At 39.5% G+C, this 24951-nt stretch overlaps 1 protein-coding gene across 7 annotated transcripts in view; it reads left to right on the top strand.

The window, feature by feature from the left end:
• Positions 1-2786: 2786 nt before the first annotated feature.
• Positions 2787-24951, top strand: part of Alms1 (ALMS1 centrosome and basal body associated protein) — a 97613-nt gene continuing 75448 nt past the window's right edge. For 5 of the 7 annotated variants that reach the window (XM_060383640.1, XM_060383644.1, XM_060383642.1 and 2 more), the window contains exons 1-6: positions 2787-3159; positions 7999-8176; positions 14246-14363; positions 15471-17035; positions 17304-17422; positions 21285-21423. In XM_060383640.1, the coding sequence (XP_060239623.1) occupies positions 2809-3159; positions 7999-8176; positions 14246-14363; positions 15471-17035; positions 17304-17422; positions 21285-21423 (2470 nt within the window). In that variant the 5' untranslated portion in view covers positions 2787-2808. The remainder of the gene's footprint in view (positions 3160-7998; positions 8177-14245; positions 14364-15470; positions 17036-17303; positions 17423-21284; positions 21424-24951) is intronic. The other 2 variants (XM_060383645.1, XM_060383646.1) reach the window with 2 other exon arrangements.

Here is a 24951-nt window from a genome sequence, read left to right on the forward strand (position 1 = left end):
TTACTTCTTCCTGCTGGGTAGGGTTGTAGGATTCTTGTGGGGGTAATACCAATATTTGTTGTCAGGAAATCCAGAAGTCCAGCTAACCAGCAAATAGCAAATCAGCAAGTAGTCCTCTGCCTCCTGCAAGACACCACACCTTCTTCCTCTGGGCTGTCACTGTCATATTTATATTCTCAAAATCCTCAAACTTCAACTAATCCCAGCTGGCAAAGACCACACTCCAAATGAGACAATTAACAGGTGTGGACAAACTAAAATCCCACACTTGGGATTATTACAAAACATGTTTATATATCATAAACCAAAATGTTTCACAACATACATCTTTTTTGTTTGTTTGTTTTTGAGACAGGGTTTCTCTGTGTAGCCTTGGCTGTCCTGGACTTGCTTTGTAGACCAGGCTGGCCTCAAACTCACAGAGATCTGCCTGCCTCTCCCTTCCTGAGTGCTGGGATTAGAGGTGTGTACCACCAAAAGTAGCCACTTCTATTACTTATAACCAAAGAAGAGTGCTAAGTGAGTTCCAAACAAAAGGTCTTGAAAATGTGGACTATCTGGAATTGATCGTCAGTCTTGAGAAGACCAGGTCTCAGTTACTTTTCTGCTGCTGTGATAAAATATCTTGACAAGAGCAACTTAAGGGAGGAAGGATTTAATTTGGTTTGCAATTTGAGGGCATAGTCCATCATGGTGGGAAAGTTCTGGCAGCAGGACCTTAAGACAACTAGTCATATCACATCCATAGTCATGAGCAGAGAGAAATGAATGTATGCATGTGTGCTTGATTGCTCTAAGTTCATTTTTCTACTTTTATCCAGTTCTGGACCTCTTGCCTAGGAGATGACATCACCCATAGTGGGCAGGGTCTTCCCACATTAATTAACTTCCCACATTAATTAACTCTCACAAGCAAGCCAGGAAGCATATATGTATTCTTTTTTCTCTGTTCTAGACTGTGGATGAGGTGTGACCTGCTGCCTTAGCTTTCCTGCTATGAGGGACTACAAATAGTCTGAGATTATGAGCTAAAATAAACCCTTTCTTCCTAAATTACTTTTTGCTAGGTATTTTATCACAGTAATATAAATTAAAACAAATGGGAATTTACTGAATACTTCATTTTGCCTTCATTGATCTATCATAAATTTCTTTTATGTTTTTCTAAATTTTCTGATTATATTTTTGTATGCATTTATCAGCCTATTTTTCCAAACACATAGATATACACACATATGTCATATACATAAATAGTAAAAATTTTCTATATATGCCATATATAATTATAATTTTTGAAGCTGTTAGTGGATTTCTTTAGCCATTTGTGGCAATGATCCATCATACATGAGGGTTTGCCACCTGGAATCAACTGGCAGTTATAATCAGCTTCCCTTCACCCACATAAACACCTGGAGATGCACTTCATCAGCCCCCAGTTGCTAGCTGGTAGCAGAAGTCAAAAGTTCTCCAGTGGGCAGGCAGCTAAAGGATTCCAAGGAAAGCCAAATTTGTTCCAGTATTCTTTTTATCATCTTTTGACCAGTCAATTCAATCTGCACTCTGTTCTTTTCATTTGACAGTGTTTGCTGAGCATCTCCTTACATTCCAGAGACTGTTCCAGACACTAGGCACACTGTTGTGGCTTTTTCTGGGGAGTCACGAACAAATGTCTGTGATGGTTTAAATTAGAAATGTCTAATTCAATGTCTCAGTCATTTTACTTGGTTCCCAGTTGGAGACGCCTTAGGCTTAGGAGGTGCAGATTTGCTGTTGGCAGCCTGTCATGCAGGGTGGAGGTGGGGGTGGGCACTCGCCTTTACCTAAGTCATCTTACCCCCTTCTTTTTTAAAGACTTTCTTTCTTTCCTTCCTTCTTTCCTTCCTTCCTTCCTTCCTTCCTTCCTTCCTTCCTTCCTTCCCTCCCTCCCTCGCTCCCTCCCTCCCTCCTTCCTTTTTCTCTCTCTCTCTCTTTCTTCTTTCTTCTTTTGAGACATGGCTTCTCTGTATCACCGGCTGTCTTGAAACTCCTTAAGTAGACCAAGGTGGCCTTGAACTCAAGAGATCCATTTGTCTGTGTCTCTAGAGTGCTGGGATTAAAGGCGTGTGCCACCCAATTGAGGGGAGTTGGTTTGCTCCCTCCACTTTTATTTGGGTTCTGGGAATCCTGCTCAGGTGTTTAGGCTTATATTGAAGATGCCTTACTGGTAGAACCATCTTGGCAGTCCTTTAGAGGGTCTTTTAACTTCAATTTATAGATGCTCTGTCTCACACCACTGCATGTGTTAAAGTCAGATCCCAGCTCCTTTTTGTTTTTTAGCAGTAAGCTGTCACTTAAGGCACTAACCCTTTAAGAATCTGTAACTTGCAGCCGGGTACATGCCTGCAGAGGCCAGCCTGGTCTACAAAGCGAGTCCAGGACAGCCAAGGCTACACAGAGAAACCCTGTCTCGAAAAACCAACAACCAGAAAAACCCTTGTAACCTGCGAACGTGATAACAGGTTTATTCTAGGGCAAGAGACAAAAAAAATTAGTGGTGAATTGCGGAGGGCTCCTAGCGCGGCCAGAGCCCGGTCTAGGTTTATTGTGAGCATACAGTGAGCAGAGCCCCGCCTCTTCCGCGGTCTTCCCGCGCGCCCCGCGGGGCGTCCCTAGCAACGCGCGCGCTCAGTCGCAGCCCCGCCCCGTGAGAGGTGGTGGCGGCAAGCGCGCCTGCGCGCGGCCGCAACCGCCAGTCAGCTCGCTTCCCCTCCCTCCCCGCGCCCCTCCCCTCTCCTCCTCCTCCACAGCCGCCTGGTGCGAGACGCCAATATGGAGCCCGAGGACTTGCCGTGGCCCGGCGAGCTGGAGGAGGAGGAGGAGGAGGAGGATGAGGATGGGGAGGTGTTGAAGAACGAGTTAGGGGCTGCGACCGAGGGGGCGGAGGAGGCCCGGACCTCTGAGGAGACCACGGGAATGGAAGAGTTTAACGAGGCGGAGCCCGAAGTGGACTTGGATTTTAACTGCGAGTCCCAGCCGCTGGAGAGCACGGACGAAGAGGAGGACGAGATGGCTAAAGCCTGGTTGGAGGCTCAGCCTGTCCAAGCTACTAGACTTGTCCCTCCGCCCCCGCCCCCGCGGCACCTGTACCCTGCTCTGCTGAAGCACCAGGACCAGGCGAAGGTAAGGGGCGCCGCTGCAGCCGGGGTCCGGGCTGTGCGGAGGAGCGGGGCTGAGGGCCAAGTGCCGGCCGAGGTGCTTCATCTGCTGAAATTGGTCCAGGATCTCAGGGCCTGCTCCCTGCGGGACTGGACACCAAACTCTTTGCAGTCTCGGGTTCTTCCTGCCTGTGACATCTCTGGTGTCTCTCCCGCCTCTTAGTGAGTCCGTTTTTGTTTTTTTGTTTTTGCTTTTTGCAGTAGGGCAGATATGACAGATGCACTGGGAGCCAGTACTGCCAGGGCGTGCAGTTAGAAAGGCTTTTTTGGCAGGAGTTGGGAGCTTGGGGGGTGGGGGAGGCTAGGGATAGCTAGCTAGTGGAGAGACATTTAGCACCCCAGTTTTATTGAAGTACAAGAAGCCCCCCCACCCTCCCGGGAGGAATCAGTGTAGGTTTTGCGTGAGCTCTTGAGAAGCTTCCCGCCCGTTGTGTGTCTCTGAGAATGCATTTGTAGCATTTAATGGGTGGAACTTAGAATGGAAGTAGCTTGTGAGGCAGCTCTACCCTAGAAAATTAGAAAGCAAGGTTAAAAACCAAATGGAGGAAGAGAGTTTACAGAGAGATCCGGCCAAGATCATTTTGAAACTAACCATGCTCTAAATGCTTTTTAACTATCTGGAACTGCGTTGTTCCTGACGGCGACGTGTGGCTCTTTACATGTTAATTAGTTAGTAAGAAGTAAGACTAGAAGGGCTGGTGGTGTGTTTAAGTGGTGGAGGTCTTGCCTAGTGTGTTCAAGGTTCTGAGTTCAAGCCCTAGTACTTGGGGTGGGGGCGGGGGAGAAAGAATAAAATTAGGAATTCAGTGCCCCTGTTTTAATCGCTTCTCAAATGCTTAATGGCCATGCTCAGTTAGTGGTTGTCACAGTGGATATAGTTACAGAACGATTCCATTGATCACAGTGATAGTGTGTGCCGTGGTGGCTGAAGAGCAGTGCCTGATGTTTGCTTGCTAGACTTTGCAGGGGGTGTTTAATTCACTCAGTTCATGCTTGAAGCATTCATCTTGTACTTGATGAAAAGGAAATCTTGACAAACCAAACTGCTGCCTTTCTGGTGTTATTCTAAAGAGAGAGGCAGATAAAATTCACATGGTCTCTAAGTAAAACTGGTGTGTGCTAAAATGCTGTGAATGCATAAAATAGGTAACCTGGATTTGCCAGTGAAGGTTGGGGGGTTACCTTGAAGACTATAAAGCTAACTAAATAAGGATTTTAAAAAAGTCTAGATGAGGAAGGCACTCATTTTCACATTTTACATTTGTTTTTATTTTTATTTTTGTAGGACTAGGATTGAACCTGGGCCTCTGGGCACGCTGGGCAAATATTCTATCTACCACTGGGCCACATTGTTTAAAGCATGCCATTTTCAAGGTCAAGTCTGGACTACAAGGTTTTATATGTTATGCCAGGGATTTCGAGGCATTCTCCCCGGAATTTGAGAAGACAGTAAAATGTTCTAAAGAAATTTATGAATAGATTTGTGCTTTAGCAAGATAACTAGTAGTAGCTAATGCTAGTAGGGGGAGATTTAAAGCAGCCTGAATAAGTGAAAGACACTAATTAGAGGGTCAGACAAAAAGTTTTTTAGAACAAGGAAGTGAGTAGCATGTACTTTTTAATTCTAGGGTTTAGTTTTTTTGGTGTTTGGTTTTTTAAGACAGGATTTCATTGTGTAGCCTTGGCTTCCTGGAACTTGCTCTGTAGACCAGGCTGGCCTCAAACTTATAGAGGTTTGCCTGTCTCTGCCTCCGAGTGCTGGAATTAGAGATGAGCACCGTCATGACCAGCTAATTCCAGCATTTAGAAAAGTGGGCCTCAACCTTTCTAATGCTGCCACCGTTTAATACAGTTCTTTATGTTGTGGTGACCCTCAACCATAAAATTATTTCATTGCTACTTCATAACTGTAATTTTGCTACTGTTGGTTGGCTAGTTGGTTGGCTGATAGGTTGGTTTTTGGAGACAGGATTTGACAATTTTGCTGCTGTTGTGAATTGTAATGTAAATTCAGGGTATTTGATATGCAACCCCCAAGGGGTTGAGGCCCACAGGTTGAGAACTGCTAATTTAGAGTCAAAGGTGGGTGGTTCTCTTGAGTTCCAGACCAGCCTGGGTCTGTATACAACAGGGAAATTGATGAGAAAAGTAGGTTGTTTCAATATATATTTGTCATGCCGTGGACAGTGTTGACAGACTGGTATACATGGTGCTGTGAATTCACTGAGACAAAAAGCCACAAGTGGAAAATTTAGGCTCTTTCGTGGGAGACTTTTCTGGCATTGTTTCAGTGTCATGATGCCATGGTTGTTTAGGTCTTATCTAGTGGGACCCCGTGTGGGCTTTTTTTTTCAACTGGTTATCTGTGCAGGGCAGGTATGGGTCACTCAGGGTCAAATTTCTGATGGTCTAATGTACTCATTCAAGAGTGGAGACAGTCCTGTCAGTATGCCCTGAGACAGATTGCAGCCAGGGCTTGTTAAACCAGCTCTTTCTGAAGGCAGCAGGGGCTTTGCTTTGAAGCCTGGCCTGTTTTGGGGGCCAAAACAAACCTGCCTTGCTCTGAGATTAGACTGATTCAGTTTAACCATCCATCCCAGAACAGCATGGACATTTAGAAAGCAAAATCGTCACACTTCATTATGGATTGGATGTGGAAAAGGTGTGAGCAGGTGTTAGGTTAGTGAGTAAATGCTTGTGCTGATTTTGAGATGTAACCAGGTCTTTGTTGGCCTTGAGCAGGGGATGGATTGGCTAGGTGAGTGCTAAGATCGAGTTTGGTTTTGAAGAGTAGAGAAGTGGGCCAGACTAGAAAATTTAAGTAGTACATTATCTACATCTAGACCATAGAGAAAGCCACTGTGCATTTGAAGAACTCTCCTAACTTAGTTTGTTCTGACTTCTTATTTTAATAACTGAATATTTAAATTGTCCAGTTGTGGTGGAAAAATATTGCCTCTTAGCGCTCAAGGTGTCTTTCTCCTTCCCTGGAAGTTTGGTTTTGTTTTTGAGACAGGGTTTCACTATGTAGCTCTGGCTGGCCTGGAACTTGCTGTGTTGATCAGGCTGGTTGAACTCTTAAAGAGTTCTGACTGCCTCTACTTCCCAAGTGCTGGGAATGAAGGTGTGGTTATTATGCTCAGTTCTGCTTACATCAGTTATTTACATTAGAGAATATATGACGGTATAGGTTGCCCTTCTTTTGTTTGTTTGCTTTCTGAAGTTGATTTTGAATCCTGATCATGATGCATGTTAGGCAAACTCTGCTGTTGTTGTAAATAAAATAATGAGTGTTGGGCTATATAAAGTTTATTATTAGCTGTAAGATTATCACGGTGGTATTATCTAACCCGCTGTTACAAATGATAAGACAGACACATGTTAGATTTTATAATTGCCTTGTTTACCTTAAACAAGGTAATTACACTGTCTCAATATGCTCACCATCCATTGCTGTCCACCTTGATCCGCATCTGGTCTACTTTCCATCCGTAATCCCATGGTATTTGTTTGTATTTGTTGGGCCTTTCCACGCCATTATTGGAGTCTTTCTCCCAGGCATGTGGTTTCTTCTCCATGCTAACCCATTAAGGCATCCTCTTTCCTCCTCTCTTTCCATCTTTCTCTCCTGAACCTAAAAGCCCAGGAACCTCAGCCACACCTACCCCATTCTGCCCTGCCCAGGTATAGGCTGTTTAATCAATCAAGTATAATGACTTAGGCAAGTTTACACAACAGGGATAGGTATAACCAGATCTTGAGTAACATGTGTCAGACCAACCTCCAAAACTCTGCCTCATAGCCCTGCTCTCCCAGATCCCCCTCCCCACAACAGTGTCTCACTAGGTAGTCCTGGGTATCCTGGAACTTGCTCTGTAGACCATGTTATGTTGGCCTGGTCTGCCTGCCTCTGCCTCCTGAGTGCTGAGATTAAAGGCATGTGCCACCACTGGCTGTCTGTCTATTTTCCTTTTTTAAACAGGTAAGTTTATTGATATATAAATAAAATATGGAAAAGTAAACTGTTATACTCAGATGAGCTTCATCAGATGAGTTTTAAAAAATAGTCTTGTAAATACCACTATGCTTGAGACATACAGCATTGCTGTTATGTACAAAAGTTTCTGAGTGCTGTTTTAATCATTGCCTTCTCCAGTTCTTGACCTTGCAGTAAGCACCTGTAGTTGGTGGGTGGGCCTTTTCAAAATTACAGTGTGTAGACTTTTAAAATTTGATTTCTTTCCTTCTGAAATTAGCCCATGTTGCATATATCAACTCTTTAATTTTTATTGTTGAATAATATTCTTTCAAGTTTTTGAGTAAACATCATAAAATAAAATGATTTTATTTTAAAATAAAAAATAAAATGATTTTATTTCTGTTGAGTAAATACCTAGGAATAGATTAGCTGAATTATGTACTTTACCAGAATATGCTGGTATTATTTTCTGAAGTACCTGTTCTATTTTGCCTTAAGGAATACTATAGCTAGGCTTGGAAATATTTGTTCAGCTTTTTTAAAAATTATCCCAGTATAGTACCATATATTTGTCATATAGTAGCAAATATATTGATTTAACAATGAGAACTTAGGACCTAGCACAAGCGTCAGTGACTACCTTGGTACTAGGAGATGAGAGTGATTAGAAGAGACCTTCAGGAGGTTAATGTGGGGAGAAGGGACAAGTTTCGTTCTCCACTGTGGTGAGGACCTTGTTTAGTATGCTGTGAGTAAACAGTAGTCTAAGGATTAGTGTGCTGACTCAGTTAATGACCAAAATCCTTTCCTTTAAAATTGTTTCAGGGAGCAGAATCTTGGCATTGTCTTCCTCAAGAAAGGGACTCTTCCAAAACCGTGGATACATATCAGACTGGGACTAGTAGAAGAGAGGGAACGGAAGAAATACAATTCTCTCTGGAGGAAGGTGAATTGGCTCAGTCACAGCTTCCAGTAAAGGAACTCTTTTGTTCTCCATTGCAAAGTATGTTTTTTTTAACATTTTATTTTATTTCACGTGTATGGGCGTTTACCCTACCTGTGTGTCTGTGCACCATGTTTGTGTCTAGGGCCCGTGGAGTCTGGAAGAGGATGTCTGATTTCCTGGAACTGGAATTATGGATGCTGGGAATCAAATCTAGATTCTCTTGAAGGGCAGCCAGTGCTCTTAACTGCCAAGCTGTCTCTCCAGACCCAGTGCCTCTGTGTCTTTAACCAGAGGTAATAGCTTATATTTTTGTTTTATTTTTTTAGTTTTTTTAAAGACCAGGCTGCCTGCTTCTGCCTCTTGAGTGTTGGTGTTAAAGGCGTGTACCACCACTACCTGGCAGTAGCTTATATTTCTAAAAACTGTGTGTATATGCGTGCTTGTTAGTTTATTCCTAACAATCCGTGTTAGTTCAGGGTTTCACGTGAGGATCTCTGTGGATCTATACTCAGAAGAATAAGTTGGTTCTGGTTTTCCACACTGCCTGGTTGGCTTAGCTATATTAAATATGCTACAGATCCTCATTTTAGCATGCCCCATTGCTAATAGAAGGCCGAAAGGTGATTGCTCGTGGGTATTTGTTGTTAGTCTTCCGTAGCACAGTTGCTCTTGGGAAAAGCACTTGTTATCTTTGGTTGGTGGTCTCTCATCAATGGAGTCTCAGTCTTTCCTCACAGATAAAATGTTTGTCTGTCTTAGTTTGCTTTCTATTTCTGCCTCCTTTTCTGTGAAGAACTTGGCATAACTAGACGACAGTAGTACTATGGGATTAGTGTTACTATAGTCTTCAGAGCAGGAGTCAAAAACTGTAGCCCATAGGCCTTAGAACCCTTTTGTATAAAATTTAAGAATGCTTATTTTTCTTTTCTTCTCTCTCTCTTTTCTTTTCTCTCTTCTCTTCTCTTCTCTTCTCTTTTCTTTCAGTTGTTCTCAGAAAATGTCTTGTGGTATATCCCATCCTGCTGAGAACTCTAGATCTTCCTAGTTCAACCTCCCGAGTGCTGGGATATATGTGTGTACCAAGCATGGAAACATTTTTTGTTTTTTACTTTTATTGTGGTGCTCTGTATTTAACCCAGGGCTTTGCACATGCTTGGCAAATACTTTACTACTAAGTTAAAGTCTCTGCTATATGAATTTTTAAAAGATTGTGAAAGCAAAATATATGTGACAGTTCATATGTTATCAACAGGCCTAAAATATTTATGCTCTACCCTTGACCAAATATACTTGCTTACTTGTAGCTTAGAGGTTAAAATGAAGACAGGTGAAATATGAGATGCTGCATTTAACTTAATGTAAGATCATCCTTAAAAAAGTAATATACTAGCAACAGAAAATAAGTCTGCTATAGCAAAATGTCAAGGGAAATTCTATGATAGAAAGATTCCAGCATTTAATGATAGACTATATAATGTAGTTTCTAGTATCCTAATGTATTGTACAGCTGCAGTTTTCCCTTTTACAGTAGATAAAATAGGACATTTAAAGCTACTGGTTCTTGCATCTTATGGCCAGTGGACATGCCATTTCTGCTCTTCTGTCCTGCTGGCAACATGTATCCTAATGTGAGGAAACAGTTGAGAGCAGTATAAGGCATTGCTGATTAGCTGTACAGCCTTTCTTTCAACTACACACATATACATGACATGCTTGAAAATTAATTATTTGGGCTTGAGAGACGGCTCAGAGGTTAAGGGTAAGAGCACTGGCTGCTCTTCCAGATGTCCTGAGTTCAATTCCCATCTATAATGAGATCTAGCGCCCTCTTCTGGCAAGCAAGTATACATGCAGACAGAACATTGTATACAAACTAAATAAATCTTTTTTTAAAAAAGACAAGTAACTGTTTAATTCTGGCTTGCTCCTTCAGAAATTGGATTTTCTACTTACCTGATTTATCTCTCAAACTCCACTCACATATCTTTAAATATTTAAAGAGATAATCAAATGGTGCTTCTAACTAATTACTTATGATTTCTTGATTACATATATATTTATGATAATAAAGATTTCTGATCTTTTCTAGCTCCTACCATTTGCCTGAAAATTTCATGATTTCCTTGTTTTTAATTGCTGAGTTGTTTTCCATACTAACTCATATGTACCACAATTTCTATATCCATTTCTCAAATGAGGGACATCTGGGTTGTTTCCAGCTTCGGCTATTACAAATAAAGCTGCTATGAACATGGTTGAGCAAATGTCCTTGTTGTATACTTGAGCATTTTTTGGATATATGCTTAGGAGTGGTAGAGCTGTATCTTGAGGAAGCGTTATTCCTAATTGTGAAAGCGCCAGATTGATTTCCAAAGTGGTTGTACAAGTTTACATTCCCACCAGCAATGGAGTAGGGTTCCTCTTTCTCCACATCCTCTCCAGCGTGTGTTTTCACTTGAGTTTTTGGTCTTCGCCATTCTGATGGGTGTAAGGTAAAAATCTCAGGGTCGTTTTGATTTGTATTTCCCTGATGACTGAGGATGTTGAGCATTTCTCTAGGTGTTTCTCTGCCATTCAGTGTACCTCTGTCGCTGCATCTCATTTTTAAAATTTTTAAAATTTTTAAAATTTTTTTATTTTTTATTAATTATAGTTTATTCACTTTGTATCCCAGCTGTAGCTCCCTCCCCAATCTCCTTCCAATTCCACCCTCCCTCTTCTTTTCCTATGCCCCTCCCCCAGTCCAGTTATAGGGGAGGTCCGTGGGCTACTTCTGTACCCCATTTTTTAATTGGGTTATTTGATTTGTTGCTCTTTAACTTCTTAAGTTCTTTATACATTCTGGATATTAGCCCTCTGTCAGATATAGGGTTGGTGAAGATCCTTTCCCAACCTGTAGGCTGTTGTTTTGTTCTGACGACAGTGTCCTTTGCTTTAGGGTATCAAAACATACACTGAGACTTATAGCCAAAGTTTGGGCAGAGTGCAGGGAATCTTATGAAAGAAGGGGGAGCTAAGACCTGGAGGGGACAGGAGCTCCACAAGGACAGCAACAGAACCATTTTATCTGGGAACAGGGGTCTTTTGTGAGACCGATGCTCCAAACAAGGATCATGCATGGAGATAACCTAGAGCCCCTGCACAAATGTAGCCCAATGGCAGGCTATTTGATCGCCTCCCCCTGAGGGGGGGGGGAGCAGCCTTACCAGTCCACAGAGGAAGACAATGAAGCCAGTCCTGAAGAGATCTGATAGACTAGCATCAGAAGGAAGGTGAAGAGGACCTCTCCCCTATAATTGGACTAGGGGAGGGGCATAGGAGAAGATTCAGGAGGGAGGGAGGGAGGGTAGGATTGAAAGGGGGAGTGGGGGAGGGGCCTACAACTGGGATACAAAGTGAATAAACTGTAATTAATAAAAATAAAAAAAATTTCTGTAAGTTCTGGAACTTGGTCAGGGATAACTACTTTTTAATTTTATTGTTTTTTTTTTCCATATTATTTTATGTGTATGTATGTTTTGTTTGCATGTATGTTTGTGTACCACCCAAGTGACCAGTGCTGGAGGAGGCCAGAACAGCGTGTCAGATCCCTTGGGACTGGAGTTTCAGATGATTATAAGTCACCAATTGGGTGCTGAGAATCAAACTTAGGTCCTCTGGAAAGGCAGCAGCCAGTGCTCTGTTTTTTGTCTTGTTTTGTTTTGTTTTGTTTTGGTTTTCAAGACAGAGTTTCTCTGTGTAGCCTTGGCTGTCTTGGAACTCTTATGTAGACCATGCTGGTCTTGATCTCAGAAATCTACTTCTGCCTTCCGAGTGCTGGGATTTAAGGCATGAGCCACTACTGCCTGGCTACAACCAGTGCTCTTAACCATTGGGCCATCTCTCCAGTACTTCTAGCTAACTTTTAAAAAAGATCAACAGATCATTGAAATGACGAGTGTTCCATGAAAATAATTTCTGCCCAGTTTGTAGGCTGCTCTTGATTTTTCCAGGGATGAAGACCATATGTTTTAAAGGTTTAAAAGTGATTTTCTAATGCAGTGGCAAAGATGAACCATATTAAATATTCTCTTACTTAAAAGGCTTTTCTTTGTGTGTGGGTGTTTCAAATGTATACTGTGCATGTGCATGCCAGACTACAACATCTGGGATTGTTCCTCAGGAGACATTCATTCACTTACTTGTCTGAAACTCAGTGATTTGACTCACTCACTGGTTGGCTAGCAAACCCCAAAGATCTGCCTGGTTTTATCTTTTCAGTACTGGGATGCAAATGTGCACTATCATGCCTGACTTTTTTACATCAATTCATAGAATTGAACTCAGGTTTTCATGTTTGAGCATGAACACTTTACTAACTAAAACTGTATTATATATACTATCCTTTTTGGTTTTTCAAGACAGGGTATCTCTGTGTAGTCCTGGCTGGCCTGGATTCGCTTTGTAGACCAAGCTGGCCTAGAACTCACAGAGATCCACCTTCCTCTGCCAATGCACCTGGCTTCCATATCTTATTTTTAACCAATTCGGTAAATAGTTTTAATTTGAATACCTACTAAGAGTAACCAGATACTTTGCTTGTCACTGAGGATACAGCTGTGATATCGCAGCTTTGTGGAGTTTGAACCAAGCAAGTGTGTCAAGAGCAGTGAGAGTACTAAGGGTACTAAGTGAGGGACCATAGCACCACTGTGAGCAACAGTACTGTGTATAAGAATACCACTGTGAGCAAACATTCTTTGAGGGCACCCCAGGGAGAAGGCTGGTGCCAGGGTAGTAGTTGAAATCAAGAAAGTGTGCTGTAGCAATCATTAATTCCATGTTGAAAAGCAGTTTTCTTTTACCAACACATCACTAAAATCAATTTTAGTAGGTTAATGTTTCAGAAATAAAGTTCTGTTTCTATGAATATCTAATTTTTGGTTTGTAATTTTGTGTTATAGGGAATACAGATTTTATGCTAGTTTATACATATTTAAAGACATAAGAATGACTTAAGTTTGGCATCGTGGCACATACCTTTAGTCCTAGCACTTAGGAGGGAGAGGCAGATGCAGAGGAAGGCAGATCTCTGTGTTTGAGAACCCCCTGATTTACATAGAGAATTCTAGGACAGGCAGGAGTAGGAGTACACAGAGAAACCCTGTCTTGAACAAAACAACTCCCCCAGTGCCACCTCCCCCCACTGATTTGGGAATTGGCAACAAATAAAGAATTACTTAGGTAGGAAACCATAATGGTTTTTTTTCTTTAAAGCTATTTTACAAACTCTTTAGGTAACATACCTATTTTATACATTTTAGAAACAGAAATCCAAAGAGCATTTGTGTTTGTGATATCTTTTCATACTAGAGCTAAAACAGAAAACTTAAATGTTTGTTTAAAACTGCCTACCTATTGCTTATATATTAATATCATACATAGTTTTATAGACAACCATTTTGTAAGACAAAAATATTTTTTTAAAAGGAAGGCCTTGTTTCAATAATATATTGAAAATAATTTTGGTCCTTATCACATCCTAAGAGTGGGGCCTACTTTGGTATAATGGCTTTATTTTTTATATTACTTAAGATTGAGGAGCTAACAAGATGACTCAGCAGGCAGAGGCACCTGCGGCCAAACCCGATGACTAAGTTTGATTCTTCTCACATAGTGAAAGGAGAGAAATGATTACTGCAAGTTGTCTCCTGACTGTCATTTGAGCACCAATGCACACACACACCTTTCTACCCACCTAACCACTCACACAAAATAAAAATGTAATAGAAAAAAGACATGCTTTAATTGTTAATGAACACCTGAATTGTGTAGTAATTTGCAAAGAAGTTAGAATGTGACACTTAAGTAAGAAATTATTTAATAATAAGTTTTAAAATCATGTTTCCTTACCTGTAAGGTAGCTCTGGTAAGTGGTACTTATTCTTCAGTGTTGTCACGGATTAAAGAAAATGCTGTATGTTAAATGCTTGGGCTTTTCATGTTCCATAGATGGTTGCTGCTGCTGCTGTTATATTGCTATTGTAATGATGTAGAATTTTTTAGATGGTAGTATGTTTATGTGCATGAGTAAGCCAAACACTGTACTTTTCGATTGCTCATCTTTTTCCATTTGAAACTCTGCAGTGATACAGGATAATTTTGCAGCCCCTGATTTGCCTTTGCTGACGTATTTGACACAAGACAAGGAGTTGGAGCCTGATTCCTTGTTTCAACAAAATGAACTAGAATTTACACCTTTGAGGTATTGTGATTCATTTATTTGCCTTCTAAACTTCTGTTCTTTATTATAAGTTGTTATTAATGGCTTCAGGCTAAAGTGGATTGGTAGTAGGGGTTAGGTGTTCTTAGCACATTCTTATGTATTAAATTGGTGTGATATTTTACATTTAGAAACTTACCACTTAACTATAGTTCATTTAGAAATAATGTATGGTTTTCTGTAGACTTTTAGGCATACTTTTTTTTTATTTGCTTTTTTGAGTCAGGGTTTCTCTGTGTAGCCTGGGCTGTCCTGGACCATGCTGGCCTCACAAGAGATTCACCTGCCTCTGCCTCCCTGAGTGCTGGAATCAAAGGCATGCACCACCACACCTAGTTTAGGCATTTTTTTCTTTATCAGTACCCTGAGTTATTTCTAGGATATTAATTTGTCTGCACTTTCAGTTTGCTTAGCTGTTATTGAATCAGTCTAGTTAGCTTTCTTTATATTACATACAAATATCAAGTAAGATTTTTATATTTCAAATTGATGTCTTTTATAATAATCAAAATGGAAAGACATTCTATAATTCTTCAAAAACATATTGGAATTGTCCAAGGCTTTGTTTTCTGTTAAAACCAAAAGAAAATTCTACCTTAAACTCAAAATTCTAGATGTTTAGAAATAAACTTGTATACTCCCCTGCCATTATGCTATGTATTACTTTAGAATTACAGTTGCAAGGTTCTCTTTTCTCATTAGATTGTCAAAGTGATTAAGCTATGTTGTCTTTTGGGAATAGATCATAAGCACAATAACTGGTCAGTAAACAGGAATATAAGGTAGATGAGTATTAATTCACAGTAGGTAGCATGCATTAAAATAGTAAACCTTATTAAAAGGCTATTTCAAACTTTTAAACTTTTTGTAATGTTGAAATTGATTCTGTTTTAGGAGAATGCTGAGACAATATCAGGGTGGTTGTTCATTTACTGGTTGCAAAGTTTTTGTTTAATCTTTAGGTAAAGATTGAAGATTAGAACTTTTAAAAATATACTTTCACGTAAAACTGATTTTAGGTTTTTTTTTTGTGTGTGTGTGTGTGTGTTAGTATTTTTAATTTTTTTCTTTGTAACTTTGTATTTTCAGAGGTATTTCTGATAAGTCTGAAGATACTGAATGGCTTTCTCGACCATCAGAAGTTAGTGAAGCTTTAATCCAGGCCACCTCAGAAACATCTTCAGACTTATTTAACAGTTGCCTTAGTATATCACAACATCCACTCACAGGTAGCATAACTTTTGGGTCTCAGCGCTCTCTTTTTCTATCTGAACAAGAGAATAATGGAGGGATTGCGCCACCTAATGCTCGTGATGAACTGAAAAGCCCGAATGACTCTGATCATTATGATGCCCTGTATTCATATATGTCATGGCAGACAGAAAAGGACACTCAGCAGCCAGAAGACAACTTGGCTGAAAAAGACCTAGTTTCCACTTCAGCTTTGTCTGATGTTAGTGATGAAAGCATAGCTGCTAAAAGAAAGGACAGTTTTGATGCTTCTTGTTCTCGTGTTCAGTATTGGGGACTGGAAGCCTTACAACATACTGAAACATGTCTAGCCAGTGAAGATCAAGCTTCCTTCCCATTTGAAATTACTCCTCCTCCTAATAAAATGTCATACTCTTTCCTACGATCCATGTTGGAAAGAAGAAAAGCTTCCTTGACCTCTGTTCACCATCTTGAGAATGTTTGTTTAAGGGCTTCTGCTAAGGATGAAATGAGTCAAAAGAATGATGTTTTGGAGGGTTATGAAAGAAATGAAGATATGCAGAAAGAATTATCACAATTTTTTAAGCAAAAGGAGTCTAGAAATAGTTTGGCATTTTCTCAGGTGCATGTCAAATCTCCAGAGATAAAGTATACTGGGATGGTCACCATCCGTGATAGTCATGAACAAGTTTCAGAAGCAAATATACTCTCTAGAAGACTTCATACCTCTGAGCTGGAGGGTTCTAGTGGTCCTCTTCGGACAGTTAAATCCAACTTGGGTGATACATCAGAACAACGGTATTTTCAAGAGGAAAGAAACCAAAATGCAGCTTCTACTTTTGGTGAGAAAAATGTTGGTGCTACTGAAAATGTAGCCTTTGAGGCAGTTATTGCCTCAATTGAGCCTTCTAAGCAAGAGAGTCCTATAAATGAAATCCAAACTGACAACAGGAAACCATTAGCAGATGACAGCCAAGAGAGAGAATCCCCAAAACCAGATCTTTCCCAATTAAATTGTAACGATGAAAACTCTTTCATTGATAAGCTTAAGCGTCCAAAATTCCAGTCTACTCCTGGAGTGTTTGAATCAGCAGCTTCAAAACTATTCTTGCATAAAGAAGATGATGCTAGCTCCCTATATGGGCATCCAAATTTATCACCTCCTAATGCTCTTCAGGACATGCTCAGTAAACCGATTTCTGTCATTCCAGAGCTTAAGTTATCTACTTTAAATGAAAACGCTTACAGCCAGGCTGTTGGTCTTGAGCAAACACAATCAGCTTTATTTCAGTGCGCGCTAAACAATCTAAACCTTACAGAGAAGGTAGGACCTTCAAAAATTATTTTTGCAATGAAACTGTCAACTTCAGATTCTTGGGTTTTACAAGATTTAAAGCTGCAGACCTTTGAAGAAGTTGCAGATTCCTCAGACTTTAATTTGGGTAAGGATGTAAACTGTAGTAACTCCTTTGAGGGTCTCATTTGCTGCTGCATGTTGCAGCTTTTTAGTACCCTTGGCAACATATGATGCAAGTCGCACTTTGCTTTAACACTAATTGGTGATGCATCACTGATTAGAGTCAGCCAAGAGGTATTTCTGGAAGCTGATGAAGGCCAAGGTGAAATACCTTCACCTGTGGGGGCTGAGTCTAGTCACTATATACACAATTATGCAACATGAGTTTAAAAGTTTTTTTTTTTTTTTAATAGAGAGCCTGCAGGGGAAGGCTGAATCTGCTGTTTTTACTCTGTGTGGTGATGCTGAGTATTCCAGCCTGTATGGAAATCCTGGTGTATACAATGAAAGAATTGCTGAATTACAAAGAGAGGTGAGATATAATGAAGTGATAATTGTATAAATAAGTTTCTTTCCAGTACTGATTTAGGAAATGGTGTTTGTTTTTCACTTTTTACTATTTCCCAGACATGGGGCCTACAAGGCTTAACTGGTGAGTACTTGGAGCTTGCAGATTTAGTGAATTTGCTTGATGATCTTTGCGACAGCACCTTGTTTTGGCTGCCTACTTCACAACTGTCATCTGAGGAGAGCCATTTTGAAAAGCCTGTAAGTTACTTGGCATTTTTCATGGATAGGTAAAAGAATATTTTAGTTGAAAAAATATGGTAATGAAAATTAAGGGCTCATTTATCTTTTGTTACCAATTCTGACTCAATGTGGTCTTCATCTCATACCCAGAATATGAACTCTATCAAGTGTTGACGGAAAGATTGTTTCATAGCCCATAACACTTCACGAGTTCTTTGGTGTCTTAGAAAAGGACACATCTTGGAGGTCTATTTATTTTTATTTTTATTTTTTTTTATTCTTTGAGACAAGGTCTCTATGTAGGCCTGGCTGTCCTTGAGTTTGCTGTGTAGACCAGGCTGGCCTTGAACTCAGAGACAGCTCTTGCCTCTGCCTCCTGAGTGCTAGGAGTGAAGGCATCCACTATCACCGTTTTTTGTTTTTGGTTTTTGGTTTTTTTTTTTTTTTTGAGGCCAGGTTTCTCTGTGTAGCCTTGACTTGGCTCTCCTGGTGTGTACACGCTTATGCTGCTCATTTGAGGAGCCTGTTGGACCCCTTCAGAAGACTTACTATTTTGGATTCTACATACTGCAGTATCTGTCCCAGGGAAACAACAATGCTTGACATTTTCTTAAATACTTGAAGTCAAAGTTTTCAAGAACTTCTAAACAGAAATACTTGAGTATCTCAAGGCTGGTACACTGACAACCAGAGAAATCACTGTTGAATTGCTCAATGAATGTGTCCAAAGTCTCTTGCTAGCCTAACATGAAAAGAATACCTCAAGTTAGGAACCTAGAGCGCCAAGCTGGACATGGTGGCATACTCCTGTAATTCAGCACTCAGGGAGGCAGAGGCAAGAGGATAACTGAGTTCCAGGCCAGCCTGGTCTGCAAAGTACAGGACGGCCAAGGCTACAAAGTGAAACCCTGTCTCAGAAAAAAAAATAAAGAAAGAAGAAAAAAGAAAACTTCTTGGGTTTAATTTTGTGTTCTTCAGTATTCTAAGGTAGTCACTGTTTGAATTTTCAATCTGTTGAGAGTGGGGATTGAAATAATGGCTGATACTCTGCCCAAGTTCAGTGCTAAGAGGTTCACAGGTATACAGCAATTGGCTTGGTCCATTCAGTCAAATCAGATTAGTGTGAATTGTTTTCATCCACATTTTACAATGAATACTTCTGGGATTATGATTCTCAACATACAAAAATACCAATAAGAAAGTAACCTTATATTCTTAAATACTGTATCTTGAACTAACTGCCTTATACCTGTTAATGCTCCTCCTCAAGAGGTCTAGTTTTCTCTGGATTGCTTTTAATTAGGCTTTTAGATGATAGATGATAAATGTTTTCTGAGTTAGGCCCCTCATGTTATGTTATCTTATCTTATTTTATTTATTTAGAGACAGGATCTCTTTATGTAGCCTTGGCTGTCCTGAACTTGCTTTGTAGACCAGGCTGGCCCTGCACTCACAGAGATCCACTTGCCTCCTGAGTGCTGGGATTAAATGTGTGCACCACTACTGTCCAGCATGATTTTAAAGTGAGCATTGTACTCACCTCAAATTCTATTTGTTGGTATTAAAATAGCTTATACTTTCCCATATATCAGACTGATCCTATAGACTCTGCTTTTCTATGGAAATGTTATCATTTCTCTAGTTTCTTACTGATGATTTTTTTTTTTTTTTGTTAATTAAAAAATAGGAATTTCCAAAGGGTCTTGGGTTATTTTTCCACTGGTATCAGGTCACTTACAATCACTTCTAAGCAGAGTTCCAGAGATCCAACACCATCTTCCGGCCACTGAGAGCACATGCATTCATGGAATGAACATACATATGTACATATATACATACATACATGTATAAATTCATTTTTAAAAATAATAATAATTAAGGGGCTGCAGACCTAGCTTAGTGGTGGGGCATTTGCTTAGCATGCCCAAGGCCCTCAAGTTAGGAAGCTGGGTTTATTATCCAGCATCACACTCAGATTTAACAATAGGAAGTAAATCTTAAGATTTTCCTCTCATTTTTATATAGTTCCTCAGATCTGTTCTCATTCTTTCCATTCTATTTTATTGTCTCTTCACTTGGCTGTAGCCAACAGGCCATGAAGTTATCTGTATTTTTTCCTTTATTTGGAAAAAGTGGGAGAAAACTAATTCACTCTTGTGTATCTACCTATATCTTCCTCCCTTCTTCCTACTCTGCCTTCCCCCCACAATTTGTACGTAAAAGAAAAGATCTTTAAGGAATGGGATTCTTGCCTTAAAATTTTTGGGTTTCTCACCATTTATATTTTGGACTGTATATTCTTTGATCTAGAGAACCACTCAGTATTTTAGCCTGTTTTTTAGCATGTTTGGCCACTATTCATTAGGTACTACCAACTCTTATCTACCCTCTGTTCTCACCAGTTATGACAGTGAAAAATGTTTCTTGACATTGCTTGATTTTTCTTTGTAATGGACAGGATTTTCCCAAGTGAGAGCGTTTAGGCTTAGAAGAGCCTTTAGGGAAACAGTGGTAGAATATTAATTCCTTCACCTGGCTGCCAACTTCTTAAGAACTGAAAGCTCAACAAACAAAAAATATATGTAATGTATGCCTGTAATCCCTGTATATGAGAGGTGGAGACAGGAGCCACAATCAGGAATTCACAGCCAGCCTCAGCCATGTAGGGTGGAGTTTGATGTCAACCTGGGTGACATGAGATCCTGTCTCCAAATAGACAATCAGACAAAATAAAACTAAATAATATTATGCTTATGTGCATTTTTGGATTCTGTCCTGAGAGGGCACGACTAGACTAATCTTATGTCAACTTAATAGTGCTGTGTGTTTTTTCCTAAGTATCCTATGGATTTAGTGGAAATTTGTGTGCATTTATGCTTTAATGTCACCAGTTACTGATATGTGATACCCTGTAAAGCAGCATTTTAAACCACAGAACCACTGCTGTTGTCTTCACCAAACAAAATATGATCTCTATATGAATTCAGATGGCTTGAGAATATGAATCTCACTGTGTTGTTGTTTTTTGTTTTGTTTTGTTTTGTTTTATTTTGTTGGTTTTTCAAGACAGGCTATCTCTGTGTAGCCTTTGTCTGTCCTGGACTTACTCTGTAGACCAGGCTGGCCTTGAACTCATAGAGATTGACCTGCCTTTGCCTCCCGAGTACTGAGATGAGTCTCACTCTGTCTTTCTTTGCAATGCTAGAGCATGTCTGTCTGTGAACCACATGCATGCAGTGCCCTTGGAGAACAGAAGAGGGTATTGGGTCCTCAAGGACTAGAGTCAGTTGTGAGCTGCCATGTGGTTGCTAGGAATTAAACTCGGGAAGAGCAGCCAGCACTCTTAACTGATGCAATATTTCTTCAGCCCCAACTTGTTCTTAGCAAAGACCCTGGTTCTATTTTCAGTATCTACCTTGGGCTCATAACCATTTGTAACTGTAGTTCCAGTGGATCTAACAACTTCCTCTGACCTATGTACCAGGTGGACGTATATACACACAGGCAAAACATACATATAAATGAAATTAAGTAAAAAATTTAAAATAAAAACTATTAAGCCTCATAAGTTTCATTTTTTTTTTTTTAGCCAACTAAGTGTCAAATGAATAGAATCTTTTTTTTTTTCATTTCTCATTTCATAGGTAGACCGTTCTAATCTGGCCATTAGCGAGCCTTTTCCATCTCAAGAGCCATCCAGTGAGTCAGAATGTCATTCTTCCAATCTCAGAATGTTGAGGGTATCTCCTGACACTCTGCCAACAACTCTTACACGTTCAACAGGTATGTAGAAAATGAAGGCATTAAATGTCCTCTGTAGCTTATGAATATTATCTTGCTATGCCTTCCTAACAGTTTGGATGGATTAATGGATGCCCATATGTCTTATTCTGTGTTTTTATTACGTTGATAACACCGTGGCCAAAATCTGGGTGAGGAAAGGCCTTTGTTTATTTCATCTTACAATTCTCTGGCCATACTCCATAACTGAGGGAAGTCAAGGCAGGAACTGAAGCAGCAGTCTTGAAGGAGTGGTGCTTATTGCTTTGTTCCTCCTGGCTTGCTCAGTTTGTTTTCTTATACATCCCAGGATCAGTTGCTCAGGCCTAGCACCATCCACAGTGGGTTGCGCCCTCCCTTCCTACATCAATCATTAATCAAGAAAATGTCCCACAGCTTACCTAAATAAATAAATGTAGCTTGTGTTAAGTTGACAAAAAATTAACCAACACACCAGATAACTGGTAAAGTAATATTTCTACACATACTGTAAGGGTATCTGAGGAAGAGGTGTGAATAAGTGGACCAAATAAGGCTGACTGGACAGATCTTTTCAGTAATCCAGTTGTCTTTGTCTCTTCGGTACATGTGAACCTGGGCCTGGAAGGTTTCAAAGCCCACCCCAACTGACACACGAATTTCTCTACTCCTTCCACACCTTCTAATCCTTCCAGTCCTATCAGAGTGTTCCACTACCTGTTGATTAGGCATGCGAATATATGAGCTTATGGGGGCCATTCTTATTCAAACTACTACAACTAGTATTTGTGTGTACACACTAAATTTCAATATTAAAACAAATACTTTAAAACGATCTGATTGGCTGGATGGTGATTGTGCACACCTTTATTCCCAGCACTTGGTAGGCAGATGCAGGTGGGTCTTTATGAGTTCAAAGCCACCTGGCCTACAGACCAAGTTCCAGTTCCTGTATTGCCAATGCTATACAGAGAAACCCTGTGTTGAAAAACAAAAAAACGAAACAAAAAGTCCAATAGAATTCAGCAATGACAGTATCTGAGCCTGGACATTTTTGATCTCTCTCTGTCTCTGTCTCTCGTTTTTTTAAAGATTTATTTATTTTATGTATATGAGTGGTCTATCTCCATGTACACCTACATGCCGGAAGAGGGCATCCGATCTTATTATAGGTTGTGAACTACCATGAGGTGGCTGGGAATTGAACTCAGGATCTTTGGAAGAACAGCCACTGCTCCTAACTATCTTTTCAGCCTGGGCCTGGACATTTTTAGTTGACTTTTTTTTTTTTTAATCCTTTAGACTCATTGCTTGTTGTAGATCTGTTTAAGTTATTTATGTCTTCATTTAATTTTTGTAGTTTGCATGTGTAGTGGTTTGAATGAAAATGGCCCCTCATAGACTCATGTTTTTGAATTCTTGGTCCCCAGTTGTTAAAACTGTTTGGGAAGGATTAGGAGGTGTGTCTTTGTTGGATATGATATATTACTTTGGCTCTTAGGTTTGAAAAGTCCACACTGTTTCCAGTGATCTCTCTCTTGGCTTGGTGGTTGTATCTCAAGATGTTAGGTCTTAGCTACTACTCTGGGAGCTATGCCTGCCTTGCCTGCTACCATGTTCTCTGACGTGATAGTTGAGGATTCACCCTCTGAAACTGTAAGCTCCAGATTAAAATGTTTAATACAAAAAAGAAAATACTTTAATAGGTTACCTTGGTTCACGGTGTCCTTTATGGCAATAAAAAGTAAGAAAATATGTGCTTAGAAATTTATGCATTTTTTTTTTTTTAGATTTTTCAGTTTACAGGTTTACAGTTTACAGATTTTTCCAGAATACAGGTTTTCATATTAGTATGTTTTAGTGATCCTCTGAATTTTATCATTATCTGTTGCAACATATCCCCTTTTCATCTTTAATTTTATTAATTTAGGTATTCTTTCTTTTGGGTAGTTTGACCAAGGATTTGCCAACCTTCTTTATCTTGTCAAAGAACCACCTCTTTGTTTCACTGCCTCTTCTGTTCTTCATGTTTCCATTTCAATAATTTCTGTTCTGATCCTTATGCCTCGTTTTTATTTGTGTTTCATGTTTTTTTTATTTTAAAGCTCTGACCTTTTAGATGTAGGTATGTGTAGGTATGAGGTTCCTTCTTAGAGTGGCTTCATTGTATCTCACAGGTTTTTGTTTTTGCTTTTATTTAATTCTAGGACTTGTTTATATTTTCTGTAGTTTTTCTTGTTGGTTTCTAGCTTTTTTCCACTGTGGTCAGATGGAGTGTAAGAAATTATTTCAATTTTCATGTATTTGCTACGACTTGTTTTGCTATAGTATGGGGTTTTTGAAAAAAAAATTGAGGGACTACTAAGAAGTGTGTTTTGTGAAGTTTGGTGCATGTTCTGTTGAAGTCTTTTGATTTATAGTCCATTTAGCTTTTGTTTGGTTATATTTATTTATTTATTTATTTATTTATTTATTCTGATAACCTGTCTATTGGTGAGTGAAGTGACCCACTATTACTGTGTTTAGTTATTGTGTCAGAATTATGATAATGAGGGGTGTAATTTTCTTTTTGTTTCCTTGTAGTCAAATTTGGGCTTTTCCTAGTTTTTATTTTAAAAAGTTACTCATCTAGCAGAGTTTATTTTTAGTCTATGACCTTATGATTGTGCTTATCTCTCTTCAGTGTCAGACGCCTTAGTGGTCATTAGTCCCTTTACTTTATGTTTACCATAGAAAGTTTCTCCTTATTAAGGAAGGACAGTATTGCTGGTTAGAGTAATCTCAGTTGGCAGTTATCTTTCAGAACTTCACATACATTCCTCCATGTCATCCAGGCTGTTGGAATTTCTTCTGATAAATCTATTTCTCTGTTAGGTTTGCCTTTTGTGTGACTGGCACTTCTCTTGTGTAGCTTTTAATGTTCTTTCCTTAATTTATATACTTAGTGATTTAACTACAATATATCAATCATGTCAAGGTTCCTTTCTGGCCTTGTCTATTTGGTTTTCTAAATGCCTCTTGTATTTAGATGACCGCTTCTTTTTCTAGATGGGGATTTTTTGTTTGTTTCATTGAATGCATATATATTTATACATATATATATATATATTTGACTATATGTTGTACTTTTTCTGTGCCCATGATTTGTTAATTTAGCCTTTCAATAGTCTTGTGTGCCCTGCTCATACTTTCTTATTTTTATTATCGTCTAAATGTGCTACTTTATTTACCGGTCTTCAAGCTGGGATCCGTTCATTCATTTGATGTATATTTCCACAGTGTATGTGACTTTCAGAGCTTTTCATTTACAAATTTTCAATTTGACTTTTTCAGTATTTTTATCTTTTTATTGAGTTCATCTTTTATCTTATGACTTTCTTATTTTAGTTGGCTGGTTGGTTACTTGTATTCTCTTTGAATTCAGGAATTTGTTCAATGTTTTCTTCAATTTTGTTGGATATTCTCAAAATCTTTTTTGGGAATTCTTTGTTTTAGTCTTATCTGCTGTATTCTTATTGGAATTTATTACTGTGAAAATGGGAATTTTAGCGG

The sequence above is a fragment of the Meriones unguiculatus genome, chromosome 5 (assembly GCF_030254825.1).
Source record: "Meriones unguiculatus strain TT.TT164.6M chromosome 5, Bangor_MerUng_6.1, whole genome shotgun sequence".
NCBI classification, from domain to species: Eukaryota; Metazoa; Chordata; class Mammalia; order Rodentia; family Muridae; genus Meriones; species Meriones unguiculatus.